Source organism: Coloeus monedula (assembly GCF_965178545.1).
Source record: "Coloeus monedula genome assembly, chromosome: 4".
Taxonomy (NCBI): Eukaryota; Metazoa; Chordata; class Aves; order Passeriformes; family Corvidae; genus Coloeus; species Coloeus monedula.
This window is the reverse complement of record NC_138784.1, coordinates 11,179,456-11,192,797: the sequence shown is the minus strand read 5'-3', so window position 1 is coordinate 11,192,797 and position 13,342 is coordinate 11,179,456. Positions and strand designations below refer to the sequence as shown.

At 44.5% G+C, this 13,342-nt stretch overlaps 1 protein-coding gene across 1 annotated transcript; it reads right to left on the bottom strand.

Annotated features, from left to right (window-relative positions):
• Nucleotides 1-1,008: 1,008 nt before the first annotated feature.
• KLHL42 (kelch like family member 42) lies at nt 1,009-13,077 on the bottom strand (the record flags this gene model as incomplete). The annotated part of the gene is made up of 3 exons (XM_082280974.1): nt 1,009-1,779; nt 5,582-5,775; nt 12,158-13,077. 3 exons carry the CDS (start codon nt 13,075-13,077, stop codon nt 1,328-1,330), a joined length of 1,566 nt encoding a protein of 521 aa, XP_082137100.1. The 3' UTR covers nt 1,009-1,327.
• Between the last annotated feature and the right edge of the window lie 265 nt (nt 13,078-13,342).

The window sequence follows — 13,342 nt, the reverse complement described above, 5'->3', positions numbered from 1 at the left end:
AATGTGTTTAGCACACGTCTAACCTGGCTCTTCCCACGGTGACCCAAAGCTTTTCCTCTCCTTGTTGTGAGGACACACATTCCACACCTGGGCAGTCACCTCAAGAAGATGCTTTTGCACTTGTCAGCTACAAAGAGAAAAGGGGCCAGTCATGGCTGCAGCTCTCTCAGGCAAGAGGCAGGACCTGGGAGAAGCTCCTGGAGTAACCACTCCACAATCCTCACAAGGGAGTGCTCACAGTGCCCACCTTACAGTGCCCTTTAGAGAGAGAAACAACATAGGGTGGCAAACCTGAGGCAACCTCTCCTGGTGAAACAAGAAAGAGCCAACACTTCCGTGCCCCTGCTCTGGGGGATGTTGTCAGGGAGTCATTGACAAGAGCCAAGCCTCCCATGGGTGTCCCACAGGAGTGCTACCAGCCAGGATGTGCCTGGAGGAGGACTGCCTGCACCAGGATCACCACTGCACATGCTCAGGGACATGTTCATAACACGCAGCTTGTTGCCAACTACAATTTGATCTTTATAACTCAATTTTAAGTACTACAGAACACAACAAGGTAACTAAACTCAAACCTTTATGACAATTAGGAAACTCCACCCTTTGAATAAAGAGCCTTTTTACCTCTGTCTTAATGGTAGCAAGAAATGCTGCCAACTTCCACTAAAGGAGCATCTACTTTCCAATCAGCAACTGTAGCCTCTAGGTAATTCCTACCAGTCCCTGGCAAAGCACTGCACCACAAATAATTCAGAGGAAGTTCTTCTTGATGGGACCCTAATTGCTGGCACCTTTGAGAATCTCAGTTGCTGCTGTGGAAGAGATAAAAATGTATAGTACAAACAATTTGAAACAGTGTGCATTTGACAGAACACTGCTTGAGTAAAAACTGTATTTTGAAATAAATCAATCCTGTTGTGGTTTTGATTATACTAATTATTTACTTTATTGAATTGTTTCCACTTTGAAAATGTGTATGTTTGTTTTGTTCTACACTGTCTACTAAAATGAAGAATAAAACCAGACTGATCAGTTTTGCCTTTGGAACTCCTATATCAATTGCCAACACAATAATTTTACATTTAAATTGCAAACAATACCTGGTGATATTTTAATCCAAACCAGTAAAATTTTCAAATTGAAATCTAAAAACTGTTTCTGGAAGCATTTCTCTTCACACTGGATTCTGAAATCTTTTTAGAGAACAGAATCAGTATTTCATGCCTGCATTATGCAACCACATTACATTCTGAAAGTGGAATTATTCAGAGGGAGCAATATTTCATCAAAGAACGGTTAAGGAACTGAAAAGAAAACCCTGGTGCTGTTACACTTCTCGCCCATCAGGCAAATACATAGAACAGATCAGAATGTTTTGTCCAAAGGCTGGGAAGCGCCCCAGTGACTCCCAAGTGTCTGTAAAGATGTTGTACTTCAGGAAGAGGCGCTGCTCCATGCTGGAAGACAGAGTAATATTCCTACTCAAGATATAGACTCCATCGTTGTGGAGAGTGCAAGTCAAGTTAAGGCCGGATTTGGATGAGTTCTCATTGAGGTAGAGCCACTCTTTGGTGGCAATGTTGTAGGACTGCACTGTCAGCACGTCCTCGCTGGGGCTGGATCTCTGGTTTGGTCCAAGGTCGAGGATGCAGCCCCCCACCAGGTAGATGGTCTCCTCCACAGAGAGCATCTGCTGCTTGCGGACGTGCACGTCGCACAGCTCCAAGTTGGTCCAGGAATCAGAAGTGGGACAGTACTGCAGGATGCTCATGTTCCTGCCTGAAACACAGAGGGGATATTCACAAATAGGTAATTCTGTCAGAAGGCACTCGTGGGGGAGCGTTTTTCTTCCCGACCAAGTGTCCCAGCCTTTACTGCAGATTGCTCACACACTGCAGTGCACAAGCAGGGCAAGCCAGGGGAGAAACGGTGATCACTGACAACTGCAGCTCTTTGCCCTTGACAAAAAACTTTGAATGTTCTGTTCCTTGGCACAAGGGAAAAAAGTTATGCTACTTCTGGCACATTACATGATGTACATTTTCTGGGCATGCACATTTTAGCAGAATAATCCCTACCTTTTAACTTATGCTTTTAATTTTGTCTCTGGTTGATACGTAAGAATTTTTTTTACAAAAAGAGAAATGGAGTAATATTCTCCTCTCCAGAAGTGGTCACAGATGAATCAAACTATCATGAAGACAGTATGCTTCATTAATGGCTGTCAAATGATGATTTATCATCCAAGCTTAACTTTGATACTTTGCATTTCATTCTATAAATTGAAGTTTTATGGAATAAAATTTGTAAAGCTGGTTACATTTCAGCAAGTGGCCTGGATGACCTAAGGGCTACCTTTTAAAGAGAGAAACACATTGTCAAAATCCTCTCAAAACCAGGAACTCTGTGCTCTGCCATCAGGCAGAGGCTCAGAAAGAAGCTGAAATCATGTCCATAATTCACAGCTCAGTGCTCAGTGAATGCTTGTGTTGGCAATAGTGTTATTCCACAAAACTGTTACAATGCCACCCTGATTTATGGTGCAGTGAAGACCCTGGCTGTGCCTAAGGTTTCACTAAATTATCACAGAACGCACACGACTCAGTAAATTCAGTTCCAGTCTCTGGAGACCTGAGCTCAAATCCAGCCTCAACTGACAAGCGGGAACAGGTTTGCAGACACCAGACGGGTCTTTTATTAAACCTGCTCCATGTTACCAGGCTGTGCTGCAGGACGACTTCCAGTGAGCTCCCAGGGGAAGAGCAGACAGGGACATACTGACGAGTTCTATAAGGGCACAGGTATAAATAGCCCCAAATATAACTGGACTGTCGTGAATGAAGTGCATCAGTGGTGTGACCAGGGAGGTGCTGCTCCAGCATTTGCACTGTTTTTTTTCATGTCAATGCTCCATGAAACTGCAGCTCTACACATAGATGACCTTTGTCTACAAACAACGTATCATTCTCTGACTCATTAAGGGGAGAAGTCCCAATTAAGTTTCTATGACTATCTACAGCAGTAAACTTCCCCTGGAAAATGTGCTATTTGAGAGGAGGTGTATGAAATAGAAGTCCATTGCAATGTGGCCCTCGCATGCTCAGTCCACAGCCTGGGTCTTTTATATCCACTGAAACAACAAAAAAAACCCCAAAACAAAACCCACAATACAAAACATGAACACCACAGTGCCTGACATGGAATTTCTGTTAGAATCTACATTCACAACTGAGAGCTGCAAACTCAAGAGAAGGACTTTATTCAAGAAGTGTCATTATAATTTACAGTGGGGAATTCCAGATCCCGCCATCTTTTGGAAAGTGCAGTCTCAGGAGAAAGCTCTACACAAATTAAAAAAATAGCCCACAAAAATCTACCAAAACTGAGGTATATACAGAAATACCAAAAATTACTAAAAATAACATAACATAAAATCCATTAATTGCTGCATGTGTTTTATCTAGTAAATGTAACAAACTAGCAAATAAACCTTAAGTGTTTTTTAGATCTTTAGGCCTTAACACTTTGACACCTGCATAATTTGGAAGGAGAATCATCAGTTAATTGTGGCAATTCTGGTTTCTAAGTCTGCTACCTATCCTAAGCCAAGATGTCACAGAAAAACTGATTCCAGACCCTTGTTTGGGAAATTATTTATAACAAGCACAGGTGTTTGTTGTCCTGAGTGATCCTGGATTTGCATTTCATCTTATAAATCAAAGTTTTATGGAATAAAATTTGTAAAGCTGGTTACATTTCAGCCTAAATGTGTTAGTTATCTACTGCTCAAAACTCCATATTGTTTTATGGCCCTATTTCCATCAATAAAGGCTTTTTAGGAAAAGACCTAGGAAATAACAGAGGTTTGGAGGGCAGCAGCAATCCCCTGGAGTGTGGAGGAAGCCAGAGGTAACTCACTACCCTCCTTCAGCTGAACCCACAGGTAGCAAGTACTGAGTCAGGAGCCTGACACAGGGCAGCAATCCTGACTGCACATGCCTTGTGCAGGAGTTTTAAAAGGAATGGGGTCTGAATCAGTAATGTGCTAATCTTCCTCTTTATGACACCAGGAGTAGGCAGCCTGATGAAAGAACAGCACAAATATCAGAAAAGGAACTTGCAGAGTGCAGAGGGTGTAGGAGAAAAGCTGGTCCTCCCATGATTGTGTAGCACTCTTAACCAAGTCAGAGGTTTTTCACCTTACCGCTTCTTTCTCTCTCTCTAGATAAAAATGCCAAACTGCTAACTCCGGTCTCTAGAGACAAGACTTCCCATTAACCTGTTTCAACCCCTTCTCCTCGATCTCCTGTCTCACAGGATGTTTCCCTTTGGATCTGACTTCTCAGCATGACAAGTGTTTCCTGCCAGGCATTCTGAGTCCCAGTGCTGGACATGAGGGAGCACAATGGCCCCAAAAGATGCCATAGTGGGGATGAGCAGAGGACTGGGACTGCAGCTCTCCATATAAGACACTGACACATTTTTCTCAGAGAAGCCACTAGGCTCTGGGTCAGAGTGGTGTGGACAAAATGTGTTTGAGGGTTTTCATTACCAAAAGGACCATAGGGGGTGGCAGTGTGTCTTTTATAAACTTTAAAATGATTCAGAGCTCAAATCTGCTCAGACACTAGAAGGGACAGCTTGTTCTAACATCAGTTTAGCTTTGCTTGCAGTACTGTCTGTAAAAGCTGATCTGTCTTCTAACTTCATTTTCTGTTTGGAAAGAAAACCCTTAAAACTACTGTGGTCAACTGAAGTGGGCAAAGGCCAAATTCAAACTTACGAAATCCTGGTAAATACTGAGTATTTGACATGTTTAAAAAACTGACTTCTAAAGCTCTGAGAAAATGGTCTGCCTCCCAAAAAATGGCACTATGTACTTTAAGAATGAACAAATGGGAGCTCTTTTTAACAGCACTTGTTTGCTCACTGGATAAAAGAAAAGTAATTGTCAGAAAAGAATGAAACTTCAAATCCTTCCCTTTGTTCAGTGTCCTCAGAAAATCTGGTATAGAAATCAAATAAGCTAAAAGTGTGGGTTCTTGCTTCAGCTTTTGATTATTCTATTAAGTTATTAAGGTATAGCTTGAATTTGCCTGTGAAAACACTTACATACTGTAGTGAAAAGACCATGACATCTATTAGTACACGAGAAATACTAATGCAGGCAGATATCTTCTAGGCATTTTTCCTTCTGACAGTCTAAACCAGGTATTTAAAAAGTAAACAAAGTATATCTGTTGAGACCTCTATTTACTGTGTGATCAAAATCTAAGAAAAGGGGTACCGAAAAGCTGGGTGCTGAAGTACCCACTAGTTTGTTCTCTCCAAATAACAGAGCCCCAGATCCACACAGGCTCTGAAAAAAAATATAAATACCTGATTCTTCCCTGACAGAGCTATTTTTTTTTGGTTTGTTTGTCAATTATTTTCTAGCAGCCATTTATTTCTATGTCTTTTAATGAGCATTATGCAGCCTTCTACACAAGTTCAAAAGCTTTCCTGAAAAACAAGAGAAAATTATCCAAGCCTTGGAAACAATCAGGTAAAAACCAACAAGAAATAACAGCAAACTTGTTACCTCGTGCAGTGTATCCTCCAATAACGTAGATCTTGCCTTTGCATTCACAAGCTGAGAATTCTGCAAGAGGGTTTGGCATGGACGCCACGAAATTCCACCAGTCATTTTCTGGGTTGTAGCACTCCACGTTGGAAAGGGACTGGCCACCGATGGCATAGAGCTTTCCACTGACAGCCAGGAGCTTGAAGTTGGATCTGAAAGAACAGATTGCAGCACAGAAATGAGTTGCATCATGTACAGAAATACACAGGAAAGTTCTGATGCTCTGACACATGCTTCACCACTCACAGTTTGCACCATCACTTCAGGTATCTGCAGCATCTGAACTCTTCTGTGCAAGGCCAAAATGCTGTAACTACATTGGAATTACTCAGGACAGTACCCAGTGACATTCTGGATGTTGTTGATGATGCTGCAGAGGCTGAGGAATATTTTGTTTTATATCTGTGCCAGTTCAGCTCTGAATGTTTGGTTTAACCAATGTGCTCAGTAGACAGCTCGTTTTTATTAGGCTTTTAGTAATGTGCCATTGGTAGAGAAAAATGCATTACATGGACACACAGTGAAGGATATAATTTCAGTTAAAACTGCAGAAATTTCAAACAAGACTTGATGGATGCCTACGAATGCATACTTGTTTTAGGCTGTATTATGGAATCTCTTTAATAACCCTAATAAAAAAGCAATTTAAAGTGGAACACATTGAATCCTGTTCTGCAAAAGAAAGAAGAGAGAATCTTCTGTATCCTGTTCAGCAATAAATCACTAAATACATCCTCTGAAGCAAGATCTATCTGTAAATTATGTCCTACTCATAGCTGAACAAAAATTACATTGCACTCCATGACCAATGCCCTCCGAACTGGTCATTTATTTCTTAGTCTGTTCCATTACGCTCTCAAAATTCACACACGGCAAAGGGCAACTTCCTAATTCCTGAAGCACAAGAAGTCTCCTATCTCACACCCTGAAGGTAACACAGACACGAACAAATGGTCCATGGGTATGAAAGGTGCAGGTCTGGAGGAAGAAACTGGAGGATGTGAAGACAGAACTCTTGGATGCTCAAGCTCTTCCTTCCAGCTAGGGAAGCTGGTCTAACAAAGGATGAGCTTTTCCTCTCCCCAGGAACAGCCTCACTGCCTACAAAGGTTGTTCCTTCTCTTCTGCTGAGACAATTGAGACTTTACTCTAAGTATCCCAATTAACTGGATGTGTGGCAGTCCCTGGAGTGCACCAGCTCAGCACAGAGCCAAACAGGGAACTGTGTTGTGTCTGTAAAACTGAAATGATGTTTCAGACCTGCACTGGCCTGCTGGGCAGCAAAGGGAGTTCCACTCTGTGGGAATCCAACATTCAAAACTTACTGCTAAGTACTTTTGCAGGGTTTTGTCTGGACAAAATGAACCCTGCCTAGCGGCAGACTGCCCTGCAACTTCTTTTTATTAAATGTATTTGGAAAAAGGATTTGTTTCCAGATGGAATCACTTTGTTCTTGTCATCCTGATACAGCTTTGGAAACTAAAATGCTCCTTTGAAGGAATTAATTGCTTTTTATGCACTTTTTTTCCCCTGACATGAGCGATTAGGTCAGTCTGTTCATACTCCCTCAATAGCAATTATGCTTTCCATTTTAGAGAATTCAGAATACCACAGCAATCAATAGCAGGTATGAAATGAGGATAACTACTTGCAAAAATATATGATTTTCAAAGGAATATACCTGTTGTAAAAGTTAGGACAGGAAAAAAAAAAAATCCACAAATTAACAAAGGGGCAAAACCACAGGGAATATTATCTATTGAAACACAAACAGCACAACTTCCAGCTTTAAATATTCTAAAAGGAGGCCAAAAACCTTTGAGTCAGCCATTTAACCACTTCCAAACACTCATTAAAATGGAGTGGAGGTATCTCAGATTTATGGAATTCATTAACAATAAGGTTCATTTTACTCAAAAGTAGCTGAAATATCCATCAGCACACTTTATATGAAAGTTTGGACAATGGCTCAACATGTCATGAAAAACTTCTACCATTCTCCTCTACATGCCAGTAATAGCAGGTGTCTTTACAGAGAGTGAACATTAGGAAATACTCAGTTCATTTTTACACTCTTTTAATGCGTTGGAGCAGCTGGAACCAAGGAAAGCAAACACTGAGCAGGGAGCCAGCTCTCCACAACCAACAACTGTTCCATGGACTACAGCCTGGAAACAGCGGGGCCGAATCTGTCAGATTCAACCACGACGGAACTCCACTCACACCTGCGACTTGCCGAAACACGAGGGATCAAGATGTACTTTCCAAAAACCAGGCCTAGTGGGTCCCCTCTTGCTGGGACAAGCCAAGGTATGAGCTGCCTCCTGCTGCTGCCATTCACTCCGAACAGAACCCCAGGAACACCAGCGAGTCGGAGCCATGGGGTTTTACCATTGCTCAAAATCTGTTTCTTCGCTCAATAAAGTACAAAGAGCACTACGTGCACAAAGGAAGGAAAATGTAACACAGGAATGCAGAGGAGCTGGAGGTCAGAGCGGCTTTCTGCACACAAGACAACACTCCACAGCTTCCCAAACCCCCCCCATGGCTCTGGATTGTGTTAGGTGTATCTGCAGGAGGCCATGGGGGCAGTGGCTATAAAGGACCAGCACACATGGTTTTTGTTCACTGACAATCTCACTTAGTGTACAACAAAAAAGAGTTAGCCCAGATACTGGAGAGGACTTTCTGATCAGAGGGGTGGCTAAACATGGGAACAAGACACCTGGGAGGAGGATTCCAAGGCAGGCTGGGATCTACATTGCTGGAGGATTTCAAGAGCAAGTTAAATGTGAATTTGTTTGCAAGGCAGCCTTGGTCCTGCTGCAGAACCTGAGCCTTGGATTAACCAGCATTGCTTCTTCCTGCCAAATAATCAATTTAACCTTAAAATTTCTCAAAAATCAGATGACTTCTTTATACCAGAGTTAAAGCACTTACAACAGAGACAAGGAATCATGAAAGCACAGTTACAAAGCAATTCCAAAGTGTTTTACATATTTTCAATGAGTTACTTACATGAGTCTGCAGAGTACTCTGCATCCAACATTTGGCATTGGATGTGTGTGATGCATTTCTGACAAGTAAGGTATGGATGGCTGTAACTGAAAAATTTCTGAAGTCTATTTTTCACCAGCACAGAAGAACTTTGAGTGAATTTAAAAAAAAAGTAAACAATGAGGAAAGAGAAGGTCTCCTAAACAAGTAGCATTCTCTAGAAGCATCATCTCCTATATTCCTGTAGGAGTCCTCAGAGTGGCGGCAGTTCAGGCTCAGATTGCTCACAAAAATCATGTTCCACGTGCATGCACCTAACTCCAGCCAGGGTCCTACTATGGTCTTCCAAGCCTGGAAGATTTACCTGCCATGAGTAGGAAGGTTCTGAAGGAAAACAGAAGTGGAATATACAACTCTAACTGGCACATGCAGTAGAAATCCTACATTATTTTTAAGTAGCAAATTTCAACAGACACTGTTCACTTAAAAGAAAAAAAAAAGGTTTGGAAAGGTATTCCAAGACATTACTGCAACAGTCCCCTATGCACTTTGTTACCTTCTTGACCCCAAAGACCACGAGTGGTCTCGGGCAACACTTACATAGAGCTGCTTCCATTAAAAAGTTCAGGTCATTCTCTGGAGAATTCCAAGTACAGAAACACCTCTAGAATGAAAAGGTCTAGAAACTGTGATCTGATGTGGACTATTTGTGACCAGCACTGGATTTAGCATTCAGATGATGAGAAATTCCATGCTCAGTCACGGGCTTCCTTTGTGAGCCTGAGCAAATGATTTTATCTCCCTTGTGTATGCATAAATTGGGAATAACACTTTCTCGGGCTCCTGGGGGCATCACAAGAACAACATACAGGAGGTGCCTATTGTGAACAAGTTTGAAATTAAAGTAATAAGAACTGTGCACCTAGAAAGAAAGCCAACAGGGATGACCCAAACCAGAACGGCTGCTAAATATTCAGGTGGCTTTTGTCTTCTACTCAGAAGTAGGTTAGGACTGTTTCATCTAAGCATGTGCAGAGAATCCCAGCATCCTGGGATTCCCTATTACGACAATGGAAATAATTCACAATAAAAATACCGTAGAACTTCAAAGGTTTGTTTAGGGCAGAAAATTGTCATATGAACAGAAGGGCAGCACAATTACATCCATAACTCCTCAGCCTTTCCTCGAGGCCAGCACATGCAGTCACTCATGCAGGACAAATCCAGATCCTCTGCTGTCTGAAGTCAAACCAACTTCAATGGAAACTAGAGCCCTCCCTGAAGGTATGTCCAATTTCATCCACGGGATGTAATTATATCAGCTGGCATAAATTCATTTGCCAGACAGTCACATGGCTGTAATTCCTAACCAGAAGGCTGGGCAACCACCCTGCTTATTTTACTACAGCATAACAAACTAAAAATACAATGCCAAGCAAACTGCAGCTCTAATTGCAGCACAGATGTGTTGCAGACAGGCATCGGCACTGGTCATGTAGCATGCAAACCCCTCATGTTAAAAATGACCCTGCTCTTGGCTCCTAGGGCATAAGCCATCCCTCCCTGCCACAAAACACCAAGCAGGTCATCAGGGAGCTGAAATGGTTTGTCATATAGAAAAAATAACAATTAACAACTGCAGAGATGAGACTTCATGAAGCTCATAAAATCAGAAATGTGTTTTGTGAAGGGGTCAGATAAGCTTCCATGAAAAAAAGCTCCCCCAGTTACTCAGGGAGCAACATCCTCCCTGCTACTTTGCGGGTGCAATTCTGGGTACTTTTTGGCCTGCAATAACCACCATGGAATATAAGACTAGAGATTTTTCCAAAAATATCCATTTGCATGCTGCTTTTCTGCAGTGAACGGCCAATGTGAAATTCCATTCAAAGGAACGCCTTGCTGTCACCTGAGATGGGTTTGAAGATTAAGTTAGCATGGCAATTCCATTGAAAACAGTAATGTTAGCAGAAAACATCCATGTGCATATTTCAAGTATAATGATTATAGATCCTAGCAAAAAAAAAAAAAAAGGGGCAAGGGTGGAGGAAAAAAGGGTGATCTAGAGTTTGAATACACAAACTGCAAGGTGCAAAAACGGCCTTGAAAAGGTATTTTTTAAAAACCCAAGTTGCAGTCACCAGACATAGTAACAGCTCTCTTGCTATACACATCACACAAACAGAACCTTGTGACGTGGTCAGCATGGGACTTCTGTGGGGAAGTTAATTTCCACAGGAGATGCTGCATGGGCTGATCCCATCCTCCTTTTCTAGCGAGGCCAAGTGCTCCCAACCCCTTTCACACAGGTCCTGCTGTAGAATGAAGCCAGCTAAAACATCTCAGGTCCCCAAGCACCTCAAGGAACTCTGCTACAGGCTCAGCTTCTAAAAAACAGGTCAGTAACAAAGGGTGTTTTCAGTATTTAAAAGCCAAACACTCATTTTACAGATGAAACTTTTCCCAACACTGTTCCAAGCAGTCAGAAACACTGAAAAAACAGTTCCTGACCAGTTGTGATGACTGATTACGGAGGTGATTATTTTAGTAAAACTCTCTCAACAACACAAGAAGTGGGGGGGGGGGGGGGGGGGGAAAGAAGGTGAAACAGGAAAAACTTAATTTTAGGTCAAATCCCTGTTTTGAGTGGGTTTAGGTGGCAAAAGCTAAATGGAGACAGGAATAGAGACTGCACTTTGACTACCCAGATACAAAGCATTTATGCCAATGGTTTGGGTCTCTACATGCTCTTTCAGTTCACTGGATAGAGAAAACAATTTCCATTCTAGAGTGAATTTTGGCCTCCATACTTTTTCAGAGAGAAAAGATAAAATTTAAAACAATTTTATTAAAATGGAAACAAAGAGGAAGTTCATGTTGGAAACAAAGCCAGTTTGTTTCAATGAAATGAAAGCCTTTGTTTTTATAACTCCAAAGTGTGGTTAAGGTAGAGCAGCCACAACCTTGGCCAGGGAGAAGGCCTCTCTTCTCGGGTCCTCCTCAGGGCTAGGTCTCTATTACTCTTTCAAGTACAAATTACACAAGTGTTTCTGAATACCAACTACAACATCAATGTGAAATGAACAGTTCAAAAGGATAAAGGTAAAAAAGACAAATTGTCCGAACAATGAATGATTCCCAGATCCAAATATTCACATAAAGTGAGAAATTTCTCACCATCTTCCTGACATTTTTCTGGTATTTCACTGAAGTGCAGGCCTACAAAACATCTGCATTTTTATGGAAGTATAAACCACTGGATAACTGCTCCAAATAATTTTTTTTTGCCATCTCCAGCTCCTGGTATAGCCTGTATATCCCCACTAAGAGCAGGAAAACTTGTCACTTCCTTTACTGGAGTTATAATATACCACAATGAAAGCAGGAAAGGAATTTTCTCATCGGGTTTGTTTGGTGGTTCAGAGCACAGACAGGTCTGTATCGTATCCCTAAGGCTGAGCCAGTGCCATGTGACTCAACAGGACCTATCTCAACACCAGGCAGGGACACGCGAGCATCCCAGGGAGCAGGGGTTACCTCTTCTGGTTCATCGAGGCCAGCTGGCTCCACTCGTTCAGGCACGGGTTGTAACAGTGCGCGGCCGAGATCTCCTGGCTCGTGATACGATAGCCGCCGACGATGAACAGGTAATTGTCCAGCATGGCCGAGCCGTAGCCGCGGACGCTCAGCAGGTCGGAGGGCAGGTTGTTGGCCAGCGGCAGCCACCGCCGCGCCTCCTCGTCGTACCTGAGCATGGCCCAGGGCGCGTCCCCGGCGGGGTGACAGCCGGCCGGGTGACAGCCGGCGGGCAGCCCCGGCGGACAGGCGCCCATGAAGTCCCCGAGCAGCACCAGGCTGGCCGTGCCCCTCATGCGGCGCTCGCGCAGCTGCTGCTGCAGCGCCGGGGGCAGCAGGAGGTGCGGGCGGGCGTCGGGCCTGCGCAGCACCTGGTGGTAGTGCGCGGCCATGAAGTCCAGGCAGGCGTCGTGCAGGTCCTGCAGGCCGTACACCTGCGCCAGGCGGTGCAGCTCGAAGCAGTTGCCCAGCCGCACCTGGGACAGCAGCAGGCGCAGCAGGGGCGTGACCTGCAGGTAGGACGCGGCCTCCACCAGCTCCTCCAGCAGCGGGGGCTCCTCCTCGCCGCCCTCCTCCTGCTCCAGCCTGGCCAGGCAGGACGTGTTGATGAAGTCCAGCACCAGCTCCAACCCCAGGGCGCTCAGCCCCCCGCGCAGCAGCTGCTCCTCCTGGCCCTGCCCTGCCTCCCGCATTCCCGAGCGGTAGAGCGCTCGGAAATAGTCGCTCTGCTCGATCAGCTTCCTCTTGCACACCGGGTAGCACTTGTCCCCCAGCCGGATCTGCACCACCTCTTCTCCGGCACCGGCCCCATCCCCTGCTTCCCCTTCCCCCTCCTCTTCCTCCTCCTGCCGCCGCCGCCGCCGCCGCTCCGCCAGGGACATCGCTCACCGCGGGCCTGGCCGCGCCTCAGCCCGGCCGCAGCCGCCGCGCCGGCTCCTCCTCCGCCGGCCGGGACGGGCCGGGCCGGGCCGGGCCGGGATGGGATGGGCGGAGCGGCCCCGGGGTGCGGGGAGGCGCTGCCGCCGCTCCGGCCCTGCAAGGAGTGACAGGGGGAAGAGAAAAAACAAAACAACCGCACACAGGGAGGAAAGAGAAAAAAAGCCCGAAAAAGGCAATGTTGAGCGCTCCGGCTCTGCCCGCCGGGGG